We start from the raw sequence: 25,095 nt of genomic DNA, 5'->3' as shown, positions 1-25,095 counted from the left end.
GTTCTGTTAGTGTAAATGCAACCACACGTTATATCTGGTGTACGTATTATCGACCAAATGCAGGTTTTATCGTGAAATTGTGGTACATTATGTTGTTGTCGTGTTTTCTTAAGAGGTTGGAAACACCATGCTAAGATACACATCATTTGTTTGTCTCGAATGTTTCACAGGGCCTAATTTAAACTGATCTATAGCAGAACTGTACATTGTACAGGGAAATACTAACTGTAGATGAAAGGATGGATGAAGGCTGCAGAGGTTTCCTGTAAGTCGACCTTGACCTGTAATTATATTGCATCTGCCAGTAGTAAAGCTTAAATGTCTGAGTGCAGCTCTCAACGTATCTTCTACACTGAACAATAGGAATATGCATAGGTCTGCGTGATTATCTATTTCTGTGCTTTCGTTGCCATTTTTCTTGTGTCAAGGACCTTTTAATATACTCACAGACAGGGCACAATGATACAGATGAATCCGACCTAGTACCTATTTGCCAATGCAGCACTTGCACATATTTTACAGAATGACATTTGCATTGCTGCTCCTACTTCAGCATCAGTTGAATCATAATCCCCAATTATTGGTTCATTAAGACGTGTTACTTTGCTTCATTTCTAAATTGTTGTAATTAAGATGATTTGTGGTGCATTAGTATGGGATTTATGGGGTTTTTTGTGAAGGCTTATACACACTTAACTGACAAGTAATACTAAATGCCAGCCAGGTGGTCCGCTTCAGGCGAAGCTGCAGAAAAGGTTTTCCCTGTCAGAACAATCTTGTGTCCAGACTTCAGGCTGAAGCGCATTTGAATAGCTTTTCAATCCGATTTGCTGCAGCTGCACCTGTCTGCTACTGTTTATCCTCAGAATCCAGGAAACACTTATATATGACCCGCTACAGAGCAGTGATTCTTTCTTATTTAGGGTACCCATACCTGAGTTTGCAGTTTTACCATAAATAAATAGCATGCTATTTTTGTGTGCATGTGTGGAAAATGTAAATATTCCATATAAACAAGGAATCAGGGCAGCAAAATGTTTTAACGTTGAAAAATATGGAGAAAATGTAATACTGAGGGCATTGTGTGTGTGGATCAGAGCTCTTGAATGTAGGTCAGAGTCTGAATAATAGGCCTAGCAAGTTAAGAACACACACACAGAGGTACAGTGAGGAAGCGCTAGTTGTAAGAGCCATGATGAAAATAACTAAACCTAAAAGAAAATTGAAACATTTGGACACAAGGCCGGTTGATTTGGGGGCCACATCTGCTTTTACTAGTAGCAATTTGGAGAAAACAAGATACTGAGATCAAGGCAATTTCTTTTCTGCCAGCTCTCGATGGTCAACTCCTGCTGAATCCACTGCACCGGCCTGCCTGTCCCTTCTACCTGTAGCAGTTGTTGAAATATGCTTCTTTTAGGAAATACTCATATCATAGCACATAGCTTGTTTTCAGTTGGGTAAAGCAGTGAAAACTCTCAGATATGCATACCAAGCTCACATTCCTACAGACGAACAGGGAGCACCATCTGAGAGGAGAGAAGAAAAATAAACTCATGCGTCGCCAAAAACAAGAAAGCAGCCTATGCATTGAAGAGGCAGTGAGTAGCATTGCTTGCAGTCTATTTTTGGCATTGACTTCACCGACGCTTCACCCAAAGCCCCCCTCTACTGAGACTCTTATTTTTTACAACTTAAATCATTGATATAAGTTTTGCTTCTTCCAAAGGCATAACAAATGCTAAGGTTTACTCTAGTGTTCAGTTCCTTCTTACTGTAACCATCCTCCAGAGTGAACCCCAACCCACCCCCTTCCAACACTAGATAATTCACTATTAATTCACTTCTAACCTCTCCCCTGTGATGTATGTCACTGTGTGGAGTGATGGGCATGCCCTGTGTCCTGTTCCATCCTGCCAATATATCACCTTCAAGCTTGATGTTCAGCAGCGCTGCACTGGGCTATATTGACAAGAGGTCGGTGAGAAATCACCCCATGACCCACCCCTACCCCCACCCTTACCACTGATAGCGCCTTCTCCTCACCCATCCTTTTCTTGAGGAGCCTGATCCATGAAGGGGATTGAATAGGTGCTCACCTTCCTGCCACACAAACGACCAATCTCTGGTTCCAGAGCGGGAATTCATCAGATGTGTGGCTGAAGCCGACCACCAATGGCCCATTAGGCTCTAGCAGGTCGATGGCTAACTAATTGTGGAGACTTCTTCGCTCATCTATCCGATCCATACCTGTGACTGAGTGATCAGTCAAAATCCCAGAGTCTACCTTGATTGTCCTGTATGATGGATGCATTGAGTGGATCAGGTATTATTGCCATGAATCATGAGGATGTGACTCTTCCCTGCGTATTCATTTTTGCAGTATAAGGATTCGGATAGTGAAGCACTTGTCTTCCAGTGGTTCAGAATCACAGGTGAGCTCCGGGCGTGCGCTGCCTCAGATCAGCAGTTTCCAGATGGAAGATGAATGATCCTTGAGCTAAATGCATTCCACCATACAAAGGCAGGACTATACTCATTGATATTAGAATATAGGAGACGCTAGCAGGCCTTTGAGAATTGTGTTTTTATAGATGGAGGGATAAGCATCAACATGAGGAAAGCTGCATTTGGAAGCTTTAAGCATATTAAACCATAGAGATCTAATCCTATGCAAGATGATAAGGGCCCGGGGTATTGTTTGTGTGTCTGTCTCTCTCTCTCTCTCTCTCTCTGTGTGTCTGTGTGTGTGTGTGAGTTCACTTTTTTTAAGAACCTCCGAGTGCCCGGGCTCCTTCCCATTTTAACCTACATGCTTTTCATTATTTTGGAGGCCTATGCTTGTAGAAATTCATTTCCAGGAAAAAGATGGATTTCTTTGGAAGTGGTCAGCTTGTCAATTTTTAAACATTTTCGATAAAACCCGAAAGTAGTGGAATGAACCGAGGCAATGAATTCATTATGAGGTGCCCAGCCGACAGGATAAAGTGATAACGCAAACACAAACATATTGCAGCTTTTTTTTCCCTCTAAGCTTGAAGGAAGGAGACGGTTTGTGTAACATTTAAAATAAAAATAAAAAGTGGCGGTTTGGGGAGGGTGGTGAAGCTGGAATCATTAAAAGCTCAATCCTATAATATTCCTACTATTTTAATGATTTAGTGTTTCTGCAGACATTAACGACTGCACCAAATTTAGGATTTAAAGTAGTTTTTAATAAAATTATCCATTTTTCAGACGCATCATATAAGTGATTACATGTATTTATCTGAGCCTAAAGTATCATGCCGGTTTAGCAATTAAGCACTGCGCCGCATAAAGCTGGAGGACTTTGCATGAGAATTATAAAAGGCCAAAATGTATGCAGCTTTCAGAGGCAGGTGGTATATAGCTTTTTTTCTGACAGCTGTGTGGTTTAGATGTTGAATTAACAACAAAGTTTATGAACAAAACTTTTCAAACAGCCTGCCTATATCAACACTGAATAGGCTTTAATGTCTAATATTAGCAAATGGAAACACAGACACAGTATCTATGTATAAAGCTACATTTATATTAGACATTTATGACAATGAGTGTGCACCATTTCATTACCATTAGTGCAGCTAGTAATAACCTAATATATCTGCTTTAATCGGTCAAAGAGGCTCAATGCGTCGCTTCCCCACTGGGATTTTGACCATATGCTGTATCTTTATCAATCAGAAAACATGAATCCATCATATCTAATTATAATCTAGTTCTCCCTGTGTACAGTTATCTACACAGACATCTTGAAGATTTGCAGTCCCCACTTCCAAAGTATCTCTCAAACATGACAAAGCTCCTCCTGTTTGTCTCTTCACACATTCCGAGAAGCGCTCCGATAACTAACACATTGACTTTGACAGGTGAAATCAGTTGAATGTCTCTTTGAATGCCTACTTTCCATTTATGCAATTCAGATTTGAAGCAACATCTTTCAATCTTGTAAGCTGCAATTAGAAATTCACAGGGGAGCTGCACGTATACATTAACATATGGTTAGAGGCAGACAGAGGAGCGGCCTGTTTTATGTGTGGCTTAGAAAATGGAGTTTGGCAAACAAGAGCGCAGTGTTTCAAATTTTAAAAAAGGATTTTTATGCTGCCGTGCTGAGAAAAGTCTGGTGCGCAACTCAGGTCAAAAAAGTCTTGATAAAAAACACAACTTCGCCCACACTGCATCACACGTTACTCCTACAACCTTTTTATTTATTATCCCCTTTGCATGTAGCTGAATTGATGGCGGTTTTTCACACCTTGATGAGGAAAGGGTGGCATTCGAGTCCAACCTTTTATGGAGACTAATGTGTGCCATTAGTCTAACTAACTGTCGGCACTTTTCATATCTGTCTGAATTAAATTCTCTGTCTCTGGAGTTGTAGAAATTGAACTTTTGGCAGGTCAACCTGTTCATTAAAAGCAGGTAGGCAATCTCACCGTTCCAATTAACACTGTTGTCCCAAAAAGTTGTGGTTTTAGGATATAAGAAGCATCTCTGTGAGTCTGAATCAGCATTATTACTTACTTATTACTGACATACTTACTAAGTGGCTCAACCCCTGCAGTGCGATGATTAATGTTAGCGTTGGTCATGCAGAGGGCTCAGTGGACCGGAGCTAAAAGGCTGACATTTTTCAAGTTCACTACCCTGGGAATTGCCACTTATCAAATGTTTAGCCCCTGCACCTGTGAACATGCACTGTAAGAGATGGCCACCCCCACACTCTTATTACAGCTGTCAACAGAAAACTCTCCAAATCTTCAACAGTTTCTGTGCAAATAACTTTTTTTTTTCTTCTCCAGTTTTCTTCAGAAGCTTTATTTCTTTTCTTCAGCTCGGCAGGTCGGGGTTGGTTGATTTATGGAACTAAAAGGAAAAATGTCATGAGGTGGGAATGCTAAAGGAACCGGGACTGCCGTCTCGTGTTGTGTAAAATGCATGGCTGGGCTGCATGAGACTCAGCACATCCTTGCTCAATCACTGCGGATGCGTGTCGTGCATACACGACAGCGAAAAACAGACAAAAGATAAAAAGGGCTGCGAGAACGGTGGGAAAGACTTGATGAGTGACAACTGCGGTGAAATGCATGTTTCTCTTTTTGTGATCAAACATCCATCTCTGCTTCTACTGTGCTCAACTTTGGAACGGCGACGAGACACACAGAAAGTGGATGGATCAGGCCATGAAGTATGATGATGCTGGCTGAAAGGGGTCTGTAGTTGTGGGGACTCTGCTGCTGATTTATGAGGTTTACTGCATGTGGTGAAAGGCGGCACTGGAGGGGGCGGGGAAGGGTCTTTGTAAGAACTTATCTGTTTGCAATTTATCACACTACCACTCCCCCCACCGACCTTTTTTCACAGACTGACCTGTGAGCTGGATACCAAACATGGTTCAGATGAAATGGACACTAAAGCTAGACAAGTGCACAAGAGCCTCTAGTCCATTTTGCTCCGTAAGGACTGGAAACTGGAAATGAGTGATCAATCAGAAAGTAATTAAGTTCGCCCTGGCGGTCTGGTAAATGGCTTTCAAAGTGCATGCTTATTACCAAGAATACAGCAAAGGCTATTAACAAAGAGCAGTTCATCTCGGCCCATACATGCTTCAACCCTCAATTACTGTTTAGCCTGCAACCCTCCAAATGAATTCATCTGGATCACAATTATGCACATAAATATCTGTTCATCAAAATCAATTTAGTGTGTGAAATGGAACTCAAGCTAAAATGGCCGATATAGGGTTTTTGCTAGTTAAAAATCAATTTGGCTAACATTACTGATGTGTTTAATCAGTTATTAATAGCTCCAGATATATTATCTTTTTGCAGTGGTTACACAGTTCATTTGCGTCTGCAGCCAAATGATCAAATTTCCATTCCATTTAGCCACACCTCCACTGAGGCGATTACCTGGCAGACTCTGCAGTATTGATGTCAAATAGCATGCCTAGACATGCAGAAAGCCGATGTAACACTGTACCGGCACCATGACACCTGAGTACAGCAATGCAGATTAGATATTGAGTGAAGTTCAGAGTGTGTGTGTGTCACAGTTTCTCTCTACTTCTCTGGCTCCATATCGGCCTCAATCAGTCCATCCCACACTGTTTATGATTCTTCACCTTGTCTGACCATGAATAAAACAGCTTGTCTTGAATTATGTGTTCAGATATCAAGTAGAAAGCATGACGAATAAACAAAGTTTTTTCTGTGCAGGTCTGACTTTTTCAAGTCAAGGCAGTAGCTGCAACCCGATTAGAGATTGTACTCATCTGTTACATCGTATGAATGGCAGACAGATGTGAAAGAGTGGCAGGACAGAAACAAAATGGAGACTGAATTCATGATAATTTAGCAGTTGAACAGAAGTGTGTGTGTGTGTGTGTGTGTGTGTGTTACAAACCAACAAACCACCTCATTCCATCATGACCATACAGTGCAGGTTAAGGAAGCGAGAAGAAGAATGGCTGTCTGTAGAAGGGACATTTCCATTATTGGGAAGTAATTATGCAGAAACAAGGCAGCGATCAATCAATAATAAATATATTAATAATTTGCTTGCAGCCTCGATCAGCCCATGCTAAAAGAAGAAAAGTAGTTGTCGGTAAGATTAAACACGGACAATTGTACAATCTGACGGATGCAGTTGCAGTAGAAGTAGCCGTAACAATGAATATGGGATTACATCACGTACCACAATTACTGCGTATCTATGTGGTGCCGACGATGAAGCCAAAGTGGGTAAAAGCACAGCTGCAGTGCAGAGCGCTCAGCTGTGCTACACTTCCCTATTGATGGGAAAGCAGCAGGCATGTAACAATCTGTTATAATGATATATTTTCATACAAATGTGTTGTACTATTTTTTTGTTGACCGCAGTCATTTCCCCTATAATCACTTCATAAATGCATTTTTATAATTTACTGAATGCACTCCAGGTCTGATTGTTCCTTCCTGGAAGCTTAGTGACATCACTTTGTTTGGAATAAATAGTGGAAGCGGTGGGTGGTCAGCAGGTGTAGAAAAAAAACAACCCTGTTTTTGTTTGTCATTCATAATTTACAATGCACCTTTGTCCTATTAGCCATAAAATGGCTTCTACACCTTGATCCATATCAGTGTTGAGTCACCTCCAGGCTCAGGGTTTGCTGGCGGTCTTTAAGCACCTCTCTTGAACCCTCAGAATTTCAGTCCCGGTCAGGAAGACTCTCCAGGCTCTCTGCTTCTTCTTGAGGATCATCAGATCTATCTGCTCTTTATGATTGTAGTGAACTTCTGCTGCTGCACCACACAGAGCCTCATGATCACTGCATCTCAGTGGGCGACCAGTCTGTCAGCAGACATTAGTGTATCAGTGCCCTGTTCAGTTCCACCAACAACACCACCGAGGCTGTCCAATGCAGTGTCTCAGGAAGACACCTCTTATCTTTTTTGTACTCCTCTCACCTGAGAAGACACTACACACGGGACACACTATTCCGGGACCAGCAGGTCCAGAAACACCTTGTCCTCTTTTAGCTGTTGCCATGCTAAATCCTGCTCCACTAATTTACTCTAACTCCCGCAGCAGTCGGTCAGTCTGCAAGACCAGAGCAGACACAACTGATCCTGTCTGGAGATTTAATCTCAGACTGATTTTATTTTACAAAAAAAAATCTTATTTCTTTCCAACCAAACTGTTAAAAAATACATTCAAAATGTGACTGTGACCTGTAGGGGGAAACTCATTAAAACATTTGAGCAGTTCACAACAACTGAGTATAACCTATCAAGCTAATACAGAAAAATATAATTACTAAGAAATTACAAATGTTGTGGATTGATTATGTTAATGTTCATATCAAGTAATTCAATGTGTACATATTTTAAAAGGCAGATTTTATATCAGACATACTAGCTGTCCAAACCTGCATTGAAGTCTTTGCTGTCACAATATCTGATCATTAGGACTGAGAATCTCATATTATTCTCTGAAATCTGACACCACAGTTATATTTCTGACTTAGGAGACTGTGATTCCTCAACTCATAAAACTTTCACATATGGCCCTAATCCTTTTCCACCGATAAGGCTCTAATGAGACAGTGGAAAAAATCCAGAGCAATTAGTGCATTAATGGATTTGTCAGTGAAACTGGAGAGTGCGTATTATCATAGGAGTATGTGCTGACGCCACCTAGCGGGTGTCTTCTCCGATCAACTTTTAGAGTCAGCAAGAAGGGTTGATGGTGAGGGATTTTTTGGCATTGTTTCCCCTCTGCCCTTCTACACTGACCCATTGATTCATAATTAAGGAAGTACTATGTGGGGAATTAACTGGCAAGATGGCAAAAAAAGCTCCTGATTCTTTAAAGACTCAGTGGCCTTTGCACATAAGGTGCAACAAAGCCAATTGACCTCCCTCTGAAACTATTTCATTTGCACATAACCGGGAGTATGCCACTAATCCAATGCAATTTCCGGACATGAAAAAGCTGCCCGTGATTCATTGGAAAGAAATCAGCAGAGACAATGCGCGGAGCAGAGCTGCTGCACCTCGTGGCATTTCTAATTTCAATAAAGATACAGGCGTCGTTACAGCTGCGCCGAGGGCGCATCAGACGCGCCCGTAACTGCGCTGACTGCTGAAGGCTTTCTCCCAGGGGAGTCGTGTTCAGATAAAACGGCTTACTGACGTCAAATGGATGTGTGAATGACTTTACCGCATGTGCAGGCATGGCAGAGGCGATCAGAGCTGCCACTAACGAGCAAATGAGCACCACATCCTCACCACACAATTAACCCGAGGGGCTGCCGGAGCAGTTTTCAATTAGCCAGGGCTCTGAGATATGGTTTTATTGGAAACTTTAATGGACGCTCGGCTTTTCCAAACTCATTCTGAATTCATGATTTTAGTTGTGAAGGGAGAGAGCGGCGCTGCATCCCGCTGCTGACAGAGAGACCACTTGTACCGCCGTCACAACTGTGCCAAGAGACAGGGAGTCTTTGAAAGCCACCGGAGCGGACCCGACCGGCATATCAATCAGCGTCCCGGAGAGCAAGTGGCTGGGTTCGTAACGGTGATAAAATATATTAAAGGCGTAAAAGGTGCGTGTGCGGGAAGCAGAAAGGGGATATGGCACTTTTTTCGTTTGAAGAAGGGAGGACGGCAACAGTCAGTGCCGAGCAAATGTAAAATCCAGTTCGTCTTGCCACGGGTGCGCACCGGTAAAGAGACGCAGGACACGCAGGATCATTGATTCGCACTTTGTGATTTTGCGCTGCGTATGTGACAGGAGCGGAGAGGAAGCTGTGAACGGTGGGATTACCGGGTGCTTCTCCTAATCGAAACACTCACAATATTAAACCATGAACGCCAGGATATTGTTTGTGCTTGTTTGTTCTGCCGCATTTTTTGCTGGGCTGCACTGCGCTTCGCCAAGGACCACAACGGGGATGGATCTCCCCACCGCCGCCTTCAGCAACAACATCAGCAACAGCGGCGGCGGCAGCAGCGGGGAAACCGGGGGCAAAAGAGACTTGAACCAAACCATCATGTCCAGAAACAAGAGGAGAACCCTGGCAGTGGATTTCGCGGTCCCTTCTCTGCTGCGCTATTATCTGGCGGAGTTCATAAAGAGACCCCTGAATGGCGACTGCCAGACTTTTAGTGGATGTTACACGGTGCGCGCAAACTTGAAAATGCACTGCATACCTTTACAGAAAACCATAGCCACTTTTGTGGACCCCAAGTCTGCTACAGACTCAGCACTGAGGAACGCCACCCCTGATGGACGGCTCCCCTTCTTCCATAAGCGGCCGGTGTCCAAAGTTCTGAAATTGGGCTTAACGAAAGCCAACAGGAAAAATAACCAAGTTCTAGTGGAAATAGGAGAGGATATAGTGAAGACGGGATGCGGGGGGCTGTCTGTGTATGAAGAGGCCCCGATGTTCATGCTGGAAATGGACCTCACAGCCATTCTGGAGTGGTGGTTGGGCGCAGAGGGGGGCCGGCTCAGGGTCCGGCTTATGCCTGAGAAAAAGGCGCAAGTGTCCGTGGTTGAGGATTGGTACACAGCGGCCATAAGAGCTGCAGACCCCCGCCTCTATCTTCAAATATCCTCCCGGGGTGAGTGCCTCTTTTTTTTACCCCCTCCCTCCCCATTTCTCTTTCACTTTTTTTGCCATGTTGTTCCCCTCACACGCCCCCACATTCTACTCGCTCACGGTTGTGATTTAAGTTCTGCTGTGATCAATATTTGATGTTGAATCCAGTGTGTGCCTACAGAGGCGTGCAGCGTGCGGTTTGGCACAGGAGAGAGAAATATAGGCATGGAGAAAGACGGTTATTATGATGGTGTGATGGGAAAATGATGACTGAGGTGTGTGTGTGTGTGATAGAAAAAAATCACACTAGTACATTTAGCTCTGCTGCTCTGAGGATTTTCAGACTCCTAAGAGACGAACTGAATGTTGATTAAATTCCCAAAACTCTTTAATTATTTCCAGTTTGGATCCATGCTGGGTATATGTCGCATCTTCATAGGGATCATCTCTAAGAAGATATTATTTCATTTGTTGGGGATGAGAGGCCTCATTGCATGATAATAGTGCATCTTCACTGCATAAGGACTATAGAATGACCCTTAAGCTGGAAAAGGCCCCCAGCAGAACTTCTTCACCTCCACCAGCTCATTCTGAACCATACCTATTCCATTCCCCAGGCCTCATGGAAGGTTGTAGATCTAAGAAAACAGGCTTTATTTTGATTAGGCTCAAATTAAGCTGTTATCTCCAAGAAAGCTTTAGCACTCAATACTCGAGGGTCCTTCCCTCCTTCTTCTGAGCATCGGCACAATCAGTGTAATTGCTTAATCACTTTGATGAGGGAGGCTGGCCCAGAAAAATGCACCGGAATCTATCAGACAAAAGCAAAGCAGAGGCTGGCCTGGGATAGAGTAAGAAAGAAAACCCCTTGCAGGCACGCACGTGGTGTGCACAGAGCGTAGAAATGCGTGCGAATACACACAGAGAATCCCAGAATGCTGCATAAGTTACACTGTGACTTCAGCTGGTGTATTCCCAGGTTTAAATGAAATGTGTCAGTGTGTTACAACTCTTTATGCAATACAAAAAAATATACACAAACTGTGAAAAAGAAGCATGTGAGTGGACTACCCCTGCAGCACTCAGTGGGAATTCCAACAACACAGCTGGTAGCGTTAGCAGGTGGGACACCAGCATGGTTTTCACAGTTAAAAGACGGCATCTCTCGAGGAAAAGCAGCCATAACTTCCAGCAGCTCCGTAGCAGATCACAATGGTTCCACTACAGAGTACTGCTCAGGTGTGCATGTGTGGCTGTGAAAACAGAAGGAGTGGGACCAGTGTGACATCTGCAGGTGGAGCAGGTTACCGAGGCTGGATGGCTCGCTAAACTGTTGAATTCTGAAGAGAATTTTGCTCTCTGTCTCGGCCTTCTGCTTCCACTCTCCCTTTCCTTAAGCAGGTGGTTACTGTTGTAACCATGACAACAAAGGCTCCCTAACTTTAACCTGAACTGTGATTTTCCCAAAAAAACCCAGCCAAAATGACAAAATTACCCACAGCTGAACAACACTGTTGAATTCCTAGTTTATCTTTTATTCTACCTGGATATAGTATGTCAACTCCCAGCAGGCAATCCACACAACACACAGCTCTGAGTGTTTGCAGGTGGGAGGCCAGCAGGGGAGGATGTCATGTTTTGTTGCAGCAGGGGCCTCTGCTGATTCTTTTTTTTTTTTTTTTTCTTTTTCTTAAGAGCACCACTTTCTCTAAAGCCACTGAGGCACTCTCAGCCTATACCTCACGACTTAAACACAGCTGTGAAACATCACAACAGTTCTATTTTTCTCCAACAGTGACACTGAAAAATGGTGTCAGCCAGCTGCTGGGATGTCAAATCAGCCAATGCATCTATAATGTATTGTTGTGGATAGTATCCAAAGTTCTCACCACATTGTGAGTACTGTGTGTTGCAGTATTTTTATTTTTATTTATTTTTGCGAAGAGAACATCAGCTTACTCAACATAAAAAGAACATTTTCAAACACCTGTCCTTGAGTTGTGAGATGTGAGGTAGCATTTACAACAAACACGGTTAAAGAGCAGCAGTAACTGGAATTAATTGCTGCCAGTTTATTACATCTAAGATCTTTTTTTTATGTGATGTGCTCCATTCATCATCCTAACATAAACCAGACAGTGATCACATATTTAATCACTGAGAAGGTGTGTTGCTCAGATGAGCAAGGACACGCTTCCTAAAGGAAGCTTCAGTCTGTCTTGGAGCATCCATTCATTTTATATGTTATGATCAATGGTCGTATGGAGACCACAGCATCAATAGAACAACGGCATAATTCATTGTATTTCTTGTACACTCTGATTTGTTTTGTCTACTGCATGAAGCAAGAAATCATGAAACTAATCTGACCACAGCTGCATGGCAGAGTATGTTTAGATACATGGTTGTACTAGATTAATGGTTCAATGGTCATAGCAGGAAAAAAGGAAACTAGGAGGTTGTTTGATGTCGGAGGGATTAGCATCGCCGCCTCATGTAGCACGTCATGATACAAACACAGCTTAAGTGAATTGGTGCCTGTATAATCAATGTAGGTGTTGGTCAGGGTGTGAATGATCAGCCTGTATTTAGTGAACTGGAACTAGTTATCCCGCTTGTTTCCCATTGTCATGGTAGTATTGGACTTATCAATTTGGTTGATCGATGTTAGTGTGAATGTTTCTCCATTGGCCTTGAATGTGACAAGATTAATTTTAGTCAAGGCTGAGCTCACAACTGTTTTGTCTCGGAACCAAATCTCTATGTATAGTTGTCACGGTGATGGTGCGGTTGATGTCACATGACTTGAATACACGCTATAACATGATAATGTAATGTAACCTTGGCTCAACCTGCCTCAGTGCTAACAGTGTTCTGGAGACATTGTTATGCGTTGTGTACACATTGCCCAATTCTTCCTACTGCGTATTTGCAGAGTTGCAGTTATTGTCACAAGTGATTATTACTTTTTGTATACAAACACAACTAAGTTTATTTGCTGATGCACACACACACATCTGTTGTCCCTCTATTTTTTTCGGTTCTATAATACAGATTCTCTCCCGCCAGTGTCACACACTCCCTCCTCCATACTAAATGACTCAACTCAAGGCTCCAGTGTGTGTTGTCTTGCATTTTTACACACCTGACTTGCCAATGTTTGGCATTTTTCCTGTGTAATGTACACAGTACACTTGTTTTTCCAGGCCTCCAGTAAGACGCTGGCTATTAGCATGAAATAAATACCCACCATGGCACCCAGAATAATTTGACAATCAGGCAAGCGTGCCTGCGGGGATCAAGGCATTAAACTCTGCACTGTGCATTTATACTTACTGGCCTTATGGGCCCTATGGGGGACATCATTAATGAGAAATGCTTCTATGAGTTAAAAGAGAGGAAAACAATGCTCAGCAGGTGTGATAAAGTATTGGCCTCTACTTTATTAACCCCTGTTATGTTCACCAAGCGATGCCATAAATAGTTTGCAAACGAATCATTAAATGAACCTCAGCATTGGAAGCTGGAGGAAGTGGGGACCCCTGCTTCATTAACCTGCAGATACTTTCCAGTGGAGTTGGTTAGATGCTGATGTTTCCTTGCACACTTAAAAAAAAAAAGAAAAAGAAGAGCATCATCATAAACTTACTTCAATCAGGATCTGATTGAGGCCCTAAAGAAAAAGACTGCTGCCATTAGAGCCCGAGAGCAGCCTCTATGTACGTTAAGGCTTTTCTCCCCATGTTTGCCCCTCAGCTCTGCCCCTCATGCAAACACAGACACACACACACACACACATAATTTTCTATTGAACAACCACAGTCTGCAATTTCCTTTGAGAGGCTTAAAACTGATTCCTTGTGTGAGGATGTTTTAGCTGTTAGGCAAATACAACTGAATCATAAAGGAAGTCAACAGTAAATTTATAAAGTTAGATTACACGCTTGGTACTTTGTTTACCGTACGTTGCTTGTGGCCCTTTTGGAAGAGGTTTCTCCTTGAAAGATGAATAAACTTTCATTTCCCACATCCTGAATGCTTTTCCCTTGTCTCCTGACAAAGTAGCTCACATAGTAGCCTCGAGAGAAGTGTTACCGAGGGTGAGAGCTTAAAAAAGTTTACTTGGATTTTTTTGAATGCAGCTCTTTAATGCTAAGCCTAAATAATTATAGACCTGTCAAAAACAGAAATACACACACAATTAATGTGGCCAACTATTATTTGAGTGCCCTGCTTATATTGCCATTAGCTTCACTTGTCCTTTTGTTATGTCCTTTTATCCTAAATGTGACACGTGACACGCCCCACGTGTTCTCTCTCCTGTCATTGAAGTGATGAATTGGTAAAATGAGTATTTCTAATAAAGGGTAATTTCCTGTACTATGTGTTAGAAAGTTAATGAGGCAGTTTTAGTGATTAGCACTTTTCTTTCCTCTTCACACTACACACCTAAGTCAGGTTAAGTGGCCCATGGGTGTGAATGTGAGTGTTGTCAGTCTGTAGCCACTGTGCTGCCAAAAGACTTTTGACACACTCCTCATTATTTATGGCTTTGTGTGTATCATAATAAACATCAAAAATCTAATTTCTAATCCAGAACAAGCTTTAAATGATAACTTCTGTTAATCTGTTTGCAGCATCAATTTGGCATTGGTTGTTTTCTATGCTAATATTCATGTAAACAGTGTACTGTGTCACTTACTGTGACACTACTCACTATGTAGCAGCAGAAATGATGTATTATTCATCACTCAGCTCGTCATAAGTGCTTTTACATGCCTCCAAATCCTCCACAGCCACAGGTGTCACTTTTTAGTAATATTATTATTTTTTTAACTTAACTTTAAGAAAAAAAAACACACTGCAGACTGACCAGTAGCAGCTCCTACAAGTTGGAGGGCTTCGGTTCTGTTACTGCACACAGCTCAGAAGTGTGTGCTACACCTGAATACCCAACTGAGAGCATACAACATAATACAAAAATGGGGAGTTACAAAAGACGGTTAACTGGAGTGACATTTGTCACTGCAGGGGGTGTTACCTTTCCAACATATCAGCATGACCATGACGAGTCCACCCACTAACACTAACCTCTCAGTCTCCCAGTGGGATTAGTCGCACTAATGTAATTCTTAAATACCACAGAGCAATGAAAAGGTTGTCACATCTCTGTTTATATAATAAAAGCAGTAAATAAAATGGAAATGAAGATCAATATAGGAAATTACTGTTATAATATTGATTGTTATAAATCAATACTGTTATGATTTACTCCTAATATCTAACAAGAAGTAACATATAGTAACAAAAAACATGCAGATCTGCATGTTGGCAAGCCAAACCATTCATAAATGAACATGTAATTAAAACATGTTCACATCACTGTCTGTTCAGACAGACAGTGTTTTTACTTCTATTATTTATTGTACTTACCCATAAACCCCTGTGTTTTGAAGCAGTTTCCCGCAGGTTTAAATGTTCTCACATTGTGGGCTGATAGGGAACACTTCATGCATTTTGCTGTTGCTCTCAAATAGTAGTTACATTGCAGAATGTGTGTAAAATCTTGGGTAGGAACGCAGCCTAAAAGCAGCTCAATGGCTCGGTGCACCTGTTGACCTTTCATTTAGTTCTTCCAGGTGCAAGACTGCAGTGCCACAGGAACGGTGACATGACATTGCAAGGGAGTGCGTGGACTTGTGGTAATCAATGGGACTCCTGACATTTAAAGCTTGTATCAATCAGCTGCTAATGGGGAAATCAATGGGAAGTCAAACTGACATGTCACTTTATTATTTATGCATTTCTATGATCAATTCACTCAAGGAGTTGGCAGCACGTCGTGACACACTGCAGCCCCATGAGACCCAATCCAAGCTGATCAATACTGCAAGTTACAAGGAGCGTGATTGTGTGCCTCAGTGTTCGTCATAACCAGACCTCATGTAATGACAGTAGTTAAGGACAACCTGCTCTGCTGCAGCCTTCCAGTCTTGATCAGTTTGTGATAGGTTGAATCATCTTTCTGTGAATAATGAGACATTTTCAGCTTTTGCAACACAAACACCTAGAGCTTCCTGCCATTTCCAGTGCTCAAAAATCAGTGCTGCTTGACTGAGCTAAGTACAGTGCAATTGGTATTATTACCACCATTTGTAGTCACCGCATGCACATTTCCATGCTGCATTCACACAAATTTGACTTCTGCAAATGTAGGGGTTTCTATTCCAACAGCCCTGAGTTAAGAAAACAGCAATTCTCAGTGTCACCATGTACATGTGGTCAAAAATTAATGCATTTTAATGAGGCCCCCTGAACCCGCTCAGATTCACTCATGATGGATGCAATGGAACGGGGCTGCTGTCAGTGTAATGTGATGACTGATTCTGCTTGACTTAAAGGAAGTGAAGAAATAAGTAATGTTGGCTGTGTGAGCTGGTAAAATGCGGCCAATGAATCGGCACTCACATTAGTTGGCGGCACCTCAAGAGCTCAGGGAGCGCAACTGTTGCCCAAAAACACAAGCTGTTAGCATTCTGTAAACTGTCCATACTTAAAATAAAATATGAAAATGTGATTCTTGCCAAATTTGGTCCTGCAGATAAACACCTTGACAATGTAAACAGCAGCTTAATGCCTTTTACGATATTAATCACCTTGATCGTGGTTAATGCTGGTGTCACCGTTTTGTAAATTAGCTGGACTCAAGGTGACTTTGGCTGTGATTTTCTTCATCACTTCTTATTCAGCACTGTCTTTTTACCTCTCTTTCCCTGATGTTTTAGTTATTTATGCCACTTGCTTGTTCTTTCAAAAAAGCACGAGCTGCCTATTTGATTAATGGTGATGCATATAAGAGGCCTCGGTGCAGGAGTTTAGCTCAGGGCTAGGTGCGGAGAGGAATACATACTGTACATGAGCTGAATGTGAATCTTACACAACCCTGAGATGCTCCACTTCCATAATGAGGAGTAAATAGATGTGCATAAATGAGTGTTCATACTTTTCTGGAAGTTGTAAAATGATGGTACTGTGTCTGTAACTTTGTTTTTTTTTGTCTGTGTGTTCGCCTATTTAAATGCCAGGATGCCAGCAGGGGCCCAATTTAGTGCTTTTCTACCTTTGTAAGCAAGTTGTGTGTCATCATTTATCACAGAAAGTAATACTGAATATGCACGACACAACCAAATAAAAAGGGCAGTACAAAGAGATACAGTATTGGATTGCATTTAACTAAGCTTGTATAATGTCCACCCGCAAATGTATTTTTTTAAAGCTCTATGTAAATGTATAATTTCCAGATGTAATTATAGCATGGTTGGCTTGAAATAATTTGTTTGCCCAAAGCTCGGTATTGATTTTATTCTTGGTTGCATTTTAAACTGATTAAAAATAACCAAGCTAATTATGGAGTTTGGGTAAAAGGCACACATAACATTCATTGCCTGCATCGCTGCAGATTCTTGTAAACAACAGGGGAATGCAAAGAAAAAAGGTGTGTTTTTTGTGTATATTCTGGAATAGATGTGCGATATGCATGCTTTTGTATGGTGCATGTGTATTCTCTCTTCCCTGACTGCCTGGGTGGAAAAGTGTATGCAAGTAGGAAACATATGTAAACAACCTTGTAACAATACTTTGCCTTAAGACTCTCATTTTCTACATTTGAATTATGAATTTAAATTAGCATAACATAAGGCACTTCAAATGCAAGTACTGAGTATATTATGTGTATAGACCCATAAATGCTATAGAACTGAGAACTTTGACTACTAGAAACTATTTCTTGCAGCGAGGTAGAGAATCAAAAGGCACGGTTGGCTGTTTATATATATTAAATTAACCATTTTTGGTCATTGCTGCAGTTGGTTAACACAATAAGTGACCCCTTTTAATTTTTAATGGAATATAATATAAAGATATTGATTAGAGCTTTTGCGACTTTAAAGTCTCTTATTTCATCTCTAAAATATTTGCATGACTGGAAAGATAGGAGAGCCAAAATCAAAGGAGATGAGGATGTAAAGAAGGAGAGAAGGAGGTATTTTAAGGGCAGAGAGACGCACACCCATGGTCTTTCCAGGCCACTGAAGCGCTACCGCTAAGCTTTTCTCTGTTGTCAGATTGTCCTCGGTTTTCACACGTCTTAAGCCAGACTCTCATATGAGCTAAATCAATGCAGTCTGTGTGACGCTAACCAGCAAGCATGGAGCGTCAGAGGGGAGCACGCAGAGTCTGAAGAGAAACTCCCAACATTCACCTGGAGTTAAAAAGCCATTAGCAGACATGCTGCAGTCGCCATATATAAGAAGCCTGGCAGCCTTAGAGGAGCAGCCAGAGTGCTCTCAGGCCACATCCCCAGCTCCCTTTATGATCTCTAATGGGATTGTTGAGGAGCGCCAGCAGCATCCTCATCACAGGACAAAACCCACTTAATGGGATATGATTCGCCATGAAAGGGCGCAGAAGAGCAGTTTCTCACTGAACCCACTTATCCCTTGAAACCTCCATACCCCTGAATCCCTACCCCATTCATTCACCTCTCCAACAGGAGGCTGAGTTTCACCCAGATCCATCCCTCCCTCTGTCTCTCTTACTGTTCTGGTGGTGTGGGCTGGATGTGTGTTGATGTGATTGAGGGGTGCACAGACAAAGATGAAGAGGCAGAGCCATCAGTGCCATGAGAGACACTGTTTGCGGCTTATCGAAGCCCCAGCATGCTTGGTGGCCTGGACTGGCTCAAGGGATGGAAGTGCAACTTGTTCAGCTGCTGAGATCTGTGGGAATGAATACACACACAGTGTTGCTGCTGCTGCTGTTTTGAACTCACCCATGCCTCAAGAAAACTTATCCTCTCTGCTGGAGCAAAAAGGAGTGGGAAACTTTGATGAAGTCTAGACTTTTGCTGTTGGCCTTGCTTGTGGAGTTATAAATCATTTTAGTTGGGTTTTTTTAGGCTAGCCATTGAGACAGATCAGACAAGGGTGAATGCAAAAGGGATGATCGTGGAAGGCTTAATAAGTGGCAGATAAAGCTGCGACAAAATAGAAGAATGCCTCAGATTTTACATTAATGTAGTAGGGATGAGGCTTGCCAGTGAACACATCGTAGGTGTTTGCAGTTTGGTTTCCATTCATGTCTCTTCCTCAGTGAGCTCCTGTTTGGTTGTTTTCTTCGTGTTCAGGTTTCTGTTGCTTTATTATTTTCTTTTCTTCCAACTGCTTTTTATCATCCTCCACACCTCTCTGTTTACTTTCAGTATTGTAGCCTCTGGCTCAGTCCTTTCACATGGACATTCAAGGAGCTTTGACAGGGTCAATTTAATCCAGTTTCCTTCCCTATTTGCCTTGTACATATAATAGCATGTCAAGGGCCTCTTGTTACCTGGGGGACTCTGACCTTCACCAAGAACCAAGCTGTTTCCAGGTAGCCTGCCATTTTACACAAGTCAGTTGTATACTAACCTCAACGAATCACCAGTAGTAGCAGATACAGTATGTCTAGCATGATTACTGATCATAATTATCACAAATGGTGGGTTTTGGTGGACCGTTTCAGCTAGAAACCAGATTGATTGTGGAGTACATCTCTTTTGTGTGTAAATTTTGCAGGGTTGAAAGGTCTGGCATATTTCCCATCTGTGTTGTCTTCAGACATCAGCATTTCAATTGTTTGTATTTGTACAACAAACAACTCATGTTTGCATATGTACATGAGGGTGTCTTGTTCAGTGTGTGTTATGCCCATGTGCGTGTGTGTTTATTCATGTTTGTATGTCCACTAGGGAGCACTGGGGTGCTTTCAGACTACACAAAGCCTCTGTCTAGAACAGTAACCTGGAGCCACCAGCTAGCAGCCAAAGTGCAACATGGAGAAGAAAAAAAGATCAGCACCTCAGATTGTGTTGTTCAGTGCCAGCTGGATGACAACATGTTGACCTTAGCTCGCTTGCACTGAAAACTATGAAATCAAAGCCCGGCCCTGGCCTTAGCACCCTTTTCAGCCATGTACTACAACTGCAAACTGACCTTGGTGGTTGTTCTTGTAGCACTACTCGTATAAAAACAACATGGAGCTGTGCAAAACCAAAAGCTGTCAGTCCATCAGGACGAAGAAGGGGATTAGTTTACACTCTGTGTGGTACTGCTGTCAAATGTAGCTCAGGGTTATCACAAATATGAAGGTTTTGCTGACCTGCAAATGCACTAGGAACCCTTTCTCTTGTGGCATGACGCAAGCCGTCACAATGGGTGGACACTGCTGGAGCTCTGCGGCTCTGCTGGGAGGCTCATCAGCAAGGTGCTACAGTAAATCATGAGCTAAAGTAGCAGCGGTTTGTCAGTCCAATTATGTCCAAAATGCCCCTTCTCTTGTCTGCCTTTTGGTGTGCAACTCTAAATTAGACACAAACTAGCTGTGATATGTGACATTTGTATGACTTTCTCAGCTTCAAAGCTTTCACCCATCCTCACAGTTTGTAGCTCAAACATTACAATTATCTAAAGAAGACAGTTGAAATGCTAATGTCAAATGCACCATGAAGTTATAGTGAGCGGGTGTCAGGTTTGGTGAGTTGGCCAATATGTAATCTCATTGTGGTGACACAAGCACTTTGAGAAATATACGATTCAATCTTTCGTTCTCGTCTGCTGTTCTAAAGAAAAGCCTGACTCAACTGTCATGTACTCCAGATTCACGCTTCAAGTTTCCACAGGGCAAAGCCGCTGACTGACAAGTATGAGAGGGGCCTTATCTGTCACCTTACAGGCATTTCATTATAAAAATGCTTGGCTACTGCGCTATCACAGGAAAGATGGTGAATGCAGCTGCCTTGAGGCCGGCTGTGGTAAAAAAAAAAAAAGAGACAGGCTTTAGGACAGATTATGTAACGGTTACAAAGTGAACTTGGACACAGTCATTTTTGTTTCTCCTTTATCTTTCTGACTTGCGAATCTTGTAACCGTAATGTGACATGGATCAAGCTCCACCATCTCACACAAGAACAAAATGGGACACAAGAGATTTGGCTTTGTAGTAGTTCTCACAATTCTTTTTTTTTTTTTTTTTGCTGAGCAGAAATACCATGGGCTGTTGTAAAATGACACGAGCGACTGGGTCTATCTGCCTGCCGCAGTGACAAGTCACGTATGGACTTGCTCTGGTGACTCAGCCATGGAACTGATGGTGTGGCTCTATGTAGTGTGACAGCTTTGACATGGTCCCAGGAGCAGTGCTCATGTGGTCAGGGCACCAGCCCATTTAGAGAGGCCGGTGAGAAGGAGTGACCAGCTCCAACTAATGACCCAGGGGCTAAAAGGCAAAGTGTTTTTCCTCTCCAAGTCAAAGCTGGCAGCTTCATGACTTGACATATCTTGAATCACAGTGTCTAACTCCTAGACATTTTATTCACCGATGAGGAGCCATCCTCATTTAGCTATGCAATATTTACTGCCGAGTGCTCATTAACGACAGCGCAGAGAAGAAGAAAAAACACATTTGCAACTAAAAAGAAAAATAGAAATGCTGCTCACATTTCTCTGTAGCACCACAAAGTGTCTGTGTTCTTATCCGTTGGCAAGAGCATGGCTTTAATTTTCTGGATTTCGGTGTGGGTGGGTGTGGAGGTCTTGTCTTGAGACATGTTTGATTAATTTTCTTAATGGAAATGTGTGTCTTGTATCATATGGCTGTATGACTCATACAGCCATATGTTTTAAGTCATTTTACAATTAACACTCATGTGAGCTTGTTGAATCTGCTAAGTATAAGTCATTAATGATATTATTTAAACATCCTGGTGTGAAACATTAATATGTCATCCTTGCAAAAGGATTAAGGAGATTGTTATTGTAGAAACTAATTAATTCACCTACAATATGTGAGAATTGCTTTGATGTGAGAAAATGAATGTCTGAAACTCCAGCTCGACATACAAGAGAATGGAGAAGTCTTGTTGTGTGTTGTGTTGGTCATTTTCGCCTCAACCTAATCAAATGATGACTGCAACTCAAAGTGGAAAAGCTCTCTGGAACTTCTGTAATCCTTTTTTTTGTAAAGTATTTCCCCAAATGTTTCCTTTAACTAATGGCTCCAAACAGCTGATTTAGTTTTAATGAGAGAAATATGCATCAGAGTTTTTTCCATTTTATTAGATGAGAGCTGCTGTACATCTGATTCATCGTCCTTTCCTCCTCTCTTAAAAGCTCTCAGTGTATTCATCTTCCATGAGTGCTTTCTGCCCCTTCATCACAATGGGTGCATTTTCATGGACTGCACAATATGCTACTGGATTACAGAATTTTGTGATATTAACTTGACTTGTGTTGATAACGATATAAGCTTTGTATCTTTTAGTAAATTCGGCGGATTTGGATTACTAGTTGACATAAACTGCAAAATGTGTTAAATGACTCTGTAATGTGATTTGTGTACTGTACTCTCCAGCAGGTTGAAATCCATACACACTGAATGGCTTGTAATGGCTCCACAGTGACAGCTAAGATTGAAGTCACTGGAGTCAAAACAAATTACTCATGCATGGTGACTTAATGTAAAAAAATTATACCTAATTTAAAAATGAAAAAGTAGGAGGAGCTGAATCATCCTTCTGATGAAGCAGCTGTGACTAAGAGCTGCCTGTGTGTTTGGGTCAGGGAGTGTAGGCATTGACCGGTTGTGTCTGTGATTCATTTGTCTTCAGCCCAGTGGCTGCTTGAGTATTGAACAGGACTCAATCAGGCCAGTGATGAACGCCAGCTGGCTGTTGGAACAGTTAAAAAAACAAACAAATGAAAAAGAGAGGCCAAATTAATGGATGCCAGCAGGCACAAGGCAAGACCCAGCTTTTACTCTGATTAAACCTCAGCGCCATCAAAGGGGAGGAAGCCATTAGAGATAAATTGTACTGGCTTTGTTGCAATCTGTGCTTCATTTTTTATTTAAAAAAAAAAAAAAAACATGTCAGCGCCAGACCAAGGATGTGTTTGGTCAAACTGAGTGAAAGGAGCACTGCTTTCAAATATGCAGTTTTCATTCATTCTGTGCAAAAGCAGAACCTTTGTGAGTGAAGCTGCAAGAAAACATGGCACAGCATCATTATAAAAAATATGTTACCCAGAAAACTAGTTTTGAATCAATGGGTGGAGAACATGAATGCATCACTGAATGCCTTATAAAATGCACAGAGTTGAGGTGGCTGTGGTGGATGGTTCTATTTCAATTAGGGCTGGGTATCGATTCAAATTTCAAGAATCGATTCGATTCCGATTCTCAAGATTTATAATCGATTATCACGATTCGATTCGATTCGATCCAATCTCGATTCTGGTTAGTATTATTAAACCATTTTGAGTTGTTACCTGAATCACTTGACTGTGTATTTATGCAACATATTAATCCTAGTGTTATACTGACATTCAACAGCAAATTAATGAAGTATTGGTAGTTCATGATGACTGTAAAGACCAATCCCCCTCCCAGAATGTTGATACAATTGCTTTCACAAACATGCTGTGGGTTAGAATACAGATCCAGGGCAGCAAACGGAGTATGCCGGAGGTGTCTATACCTGCAGCAGCTGACTGCTACTGGGACACTAACCTGGTGCATTATTGAAAATATTATATTAAAAATTCACCCAAAAGCCATTACTGTTGAGTACAAATGCACTTTTATTTTAATTATCAATATAAAAAACTAAAACATTCTCAGCCAGTGTAAATGTAAACATTGTTTAAAGTATGGCTTCAAAGTATCTAAATAAAAATCACAGTACAGTAACTTAGGAAATATAAGTGTCTAAGACAATCAATTGCCTTTAAAGTGCAAACATGTAAACTGTACATTTTAACTCGTACTGTAAACAGAAACAAATAGAGAAAGGCGTCGCCTATTAAAGTGCAAATAAAAATAAACTGGAAGTAAACTTAACTTAAGACAAACTGGGTAAGCTGTCCACTGGTCAACTCACTTGGGAATGGAAAGATTTTTCTGCAGGAAAAGTAGCTCATTGACATGCCCTGGGGTAAGGCAGCTTCTTTTTGCAGTGATGATGTCACCTGCAGTTGAAAAAACCCTCTCAGATGCGACACTGGTCCCAGGGACACAGAGATATCGCTTTGCCATATGAGCCAAAAGAGGATACTCGTTTTCATTCTCTCTCCACCAGACCAGAGGATTGTCCTGCAGTCCTGCAGGTCTCCTTGCTCTGTACCTTTTGATCTCATCTTCTGCCTCTTCTGCTCGAGTTTTCTGTGCTCCCCCCTCCTCTCTTAGTCTGTAAGCTTCCCCAAGGAGAGACTCCATGGCGCTGGATTGTTTGTGGTTGGCTGCAGGGGGTTGAGGTTGCACCTCTTCCTCCACTCCATCTGCTTCATCATCAGCATCATCTTGCTGTTTGAGAGAGTAGAGAGAGAATGTGTATTGTATACAGAGGTGTATGTCTGTATGACAGTGAGATTTTTTTCCACATGGCTTTGTATTATTACTTACATTAGATGCTTCTTCTTCCATCCCAACCACTGCTTCAGTCTGGAGTCTGGAAAAGGTGCTGTCTCGCTCCTCCTCACTCAGGAATGGCAAGGCTTTGAAGCGTGGATCGACAGCTGAGGCAACATGCAGCATGTCCTTCTGGTTCAAATACCTGAAATTTAAATTTCACACATTTAAATAATTTTATACAATCAGAGGAGGGTGCTAATGTTTTCTTATGTTTCATTTAATTCATCTCACACTCGCTCACTCTCACACACACACAGCATAGGCCTACCTTGTGCTCAGGTTTTTCTTGATCTCATCCTTGATGTCCTTAACAACTTTGGAGTCTTCTGGGAGGCTGGTCATCTCCTTCAGCAGCATGGCATGCAGGGGTGCGATCACTGAGAGAGTTGGGGACTTTTCTTCTGACATGACTTGAGTGGCTGTCTTCATTGGCTTCAGAGCTCTGACCACATCTTCTGCATCTGTTATGTCTTCCTCTTTGAGGC

The 25,095-nt window shown here is 42.0% G+C and overlaps 1 protein-coding gene across 1 annotated transcript in view; it reads left to right on the top strand.

The window, feature by feature from the left end:
• Nucleotides 1-9,373: 9,373 nt before the first annotated feature.
• The window catches only part of alk (ALK receptor tyrosine kinase), a 236,237-nt gene continuing 220,515 nt past the window's right edge, over nt 9,374-25,095 (top strand). The window contains exon 1 of the mRNA XM_028395006.1: nt 9,374-10,133. Coding sequence (XP_028250807.1) covers nt 9,374-10,133 — 760 coding nt within the window. The remainder of the gene's footprint in view (nt 10,134-25,095) is intronic.

This window comes from Parambassis ranga, chromosome 22 (genome assembly GCF_900634625.1).
Source record: "Parambassis ranga chromosome 22, fParRan2.1, whole genome shotgun sequence".
Taxonomy (NCBI): domain Eukaryota; kingdom Metazoa; phylum Chordata; class Actinopteri; family Ambassidae; genus Parambassis; species Parambassis ranga.
This window is presented reverse-complemented; position numbering and strand designations above follow the sequence as displayed.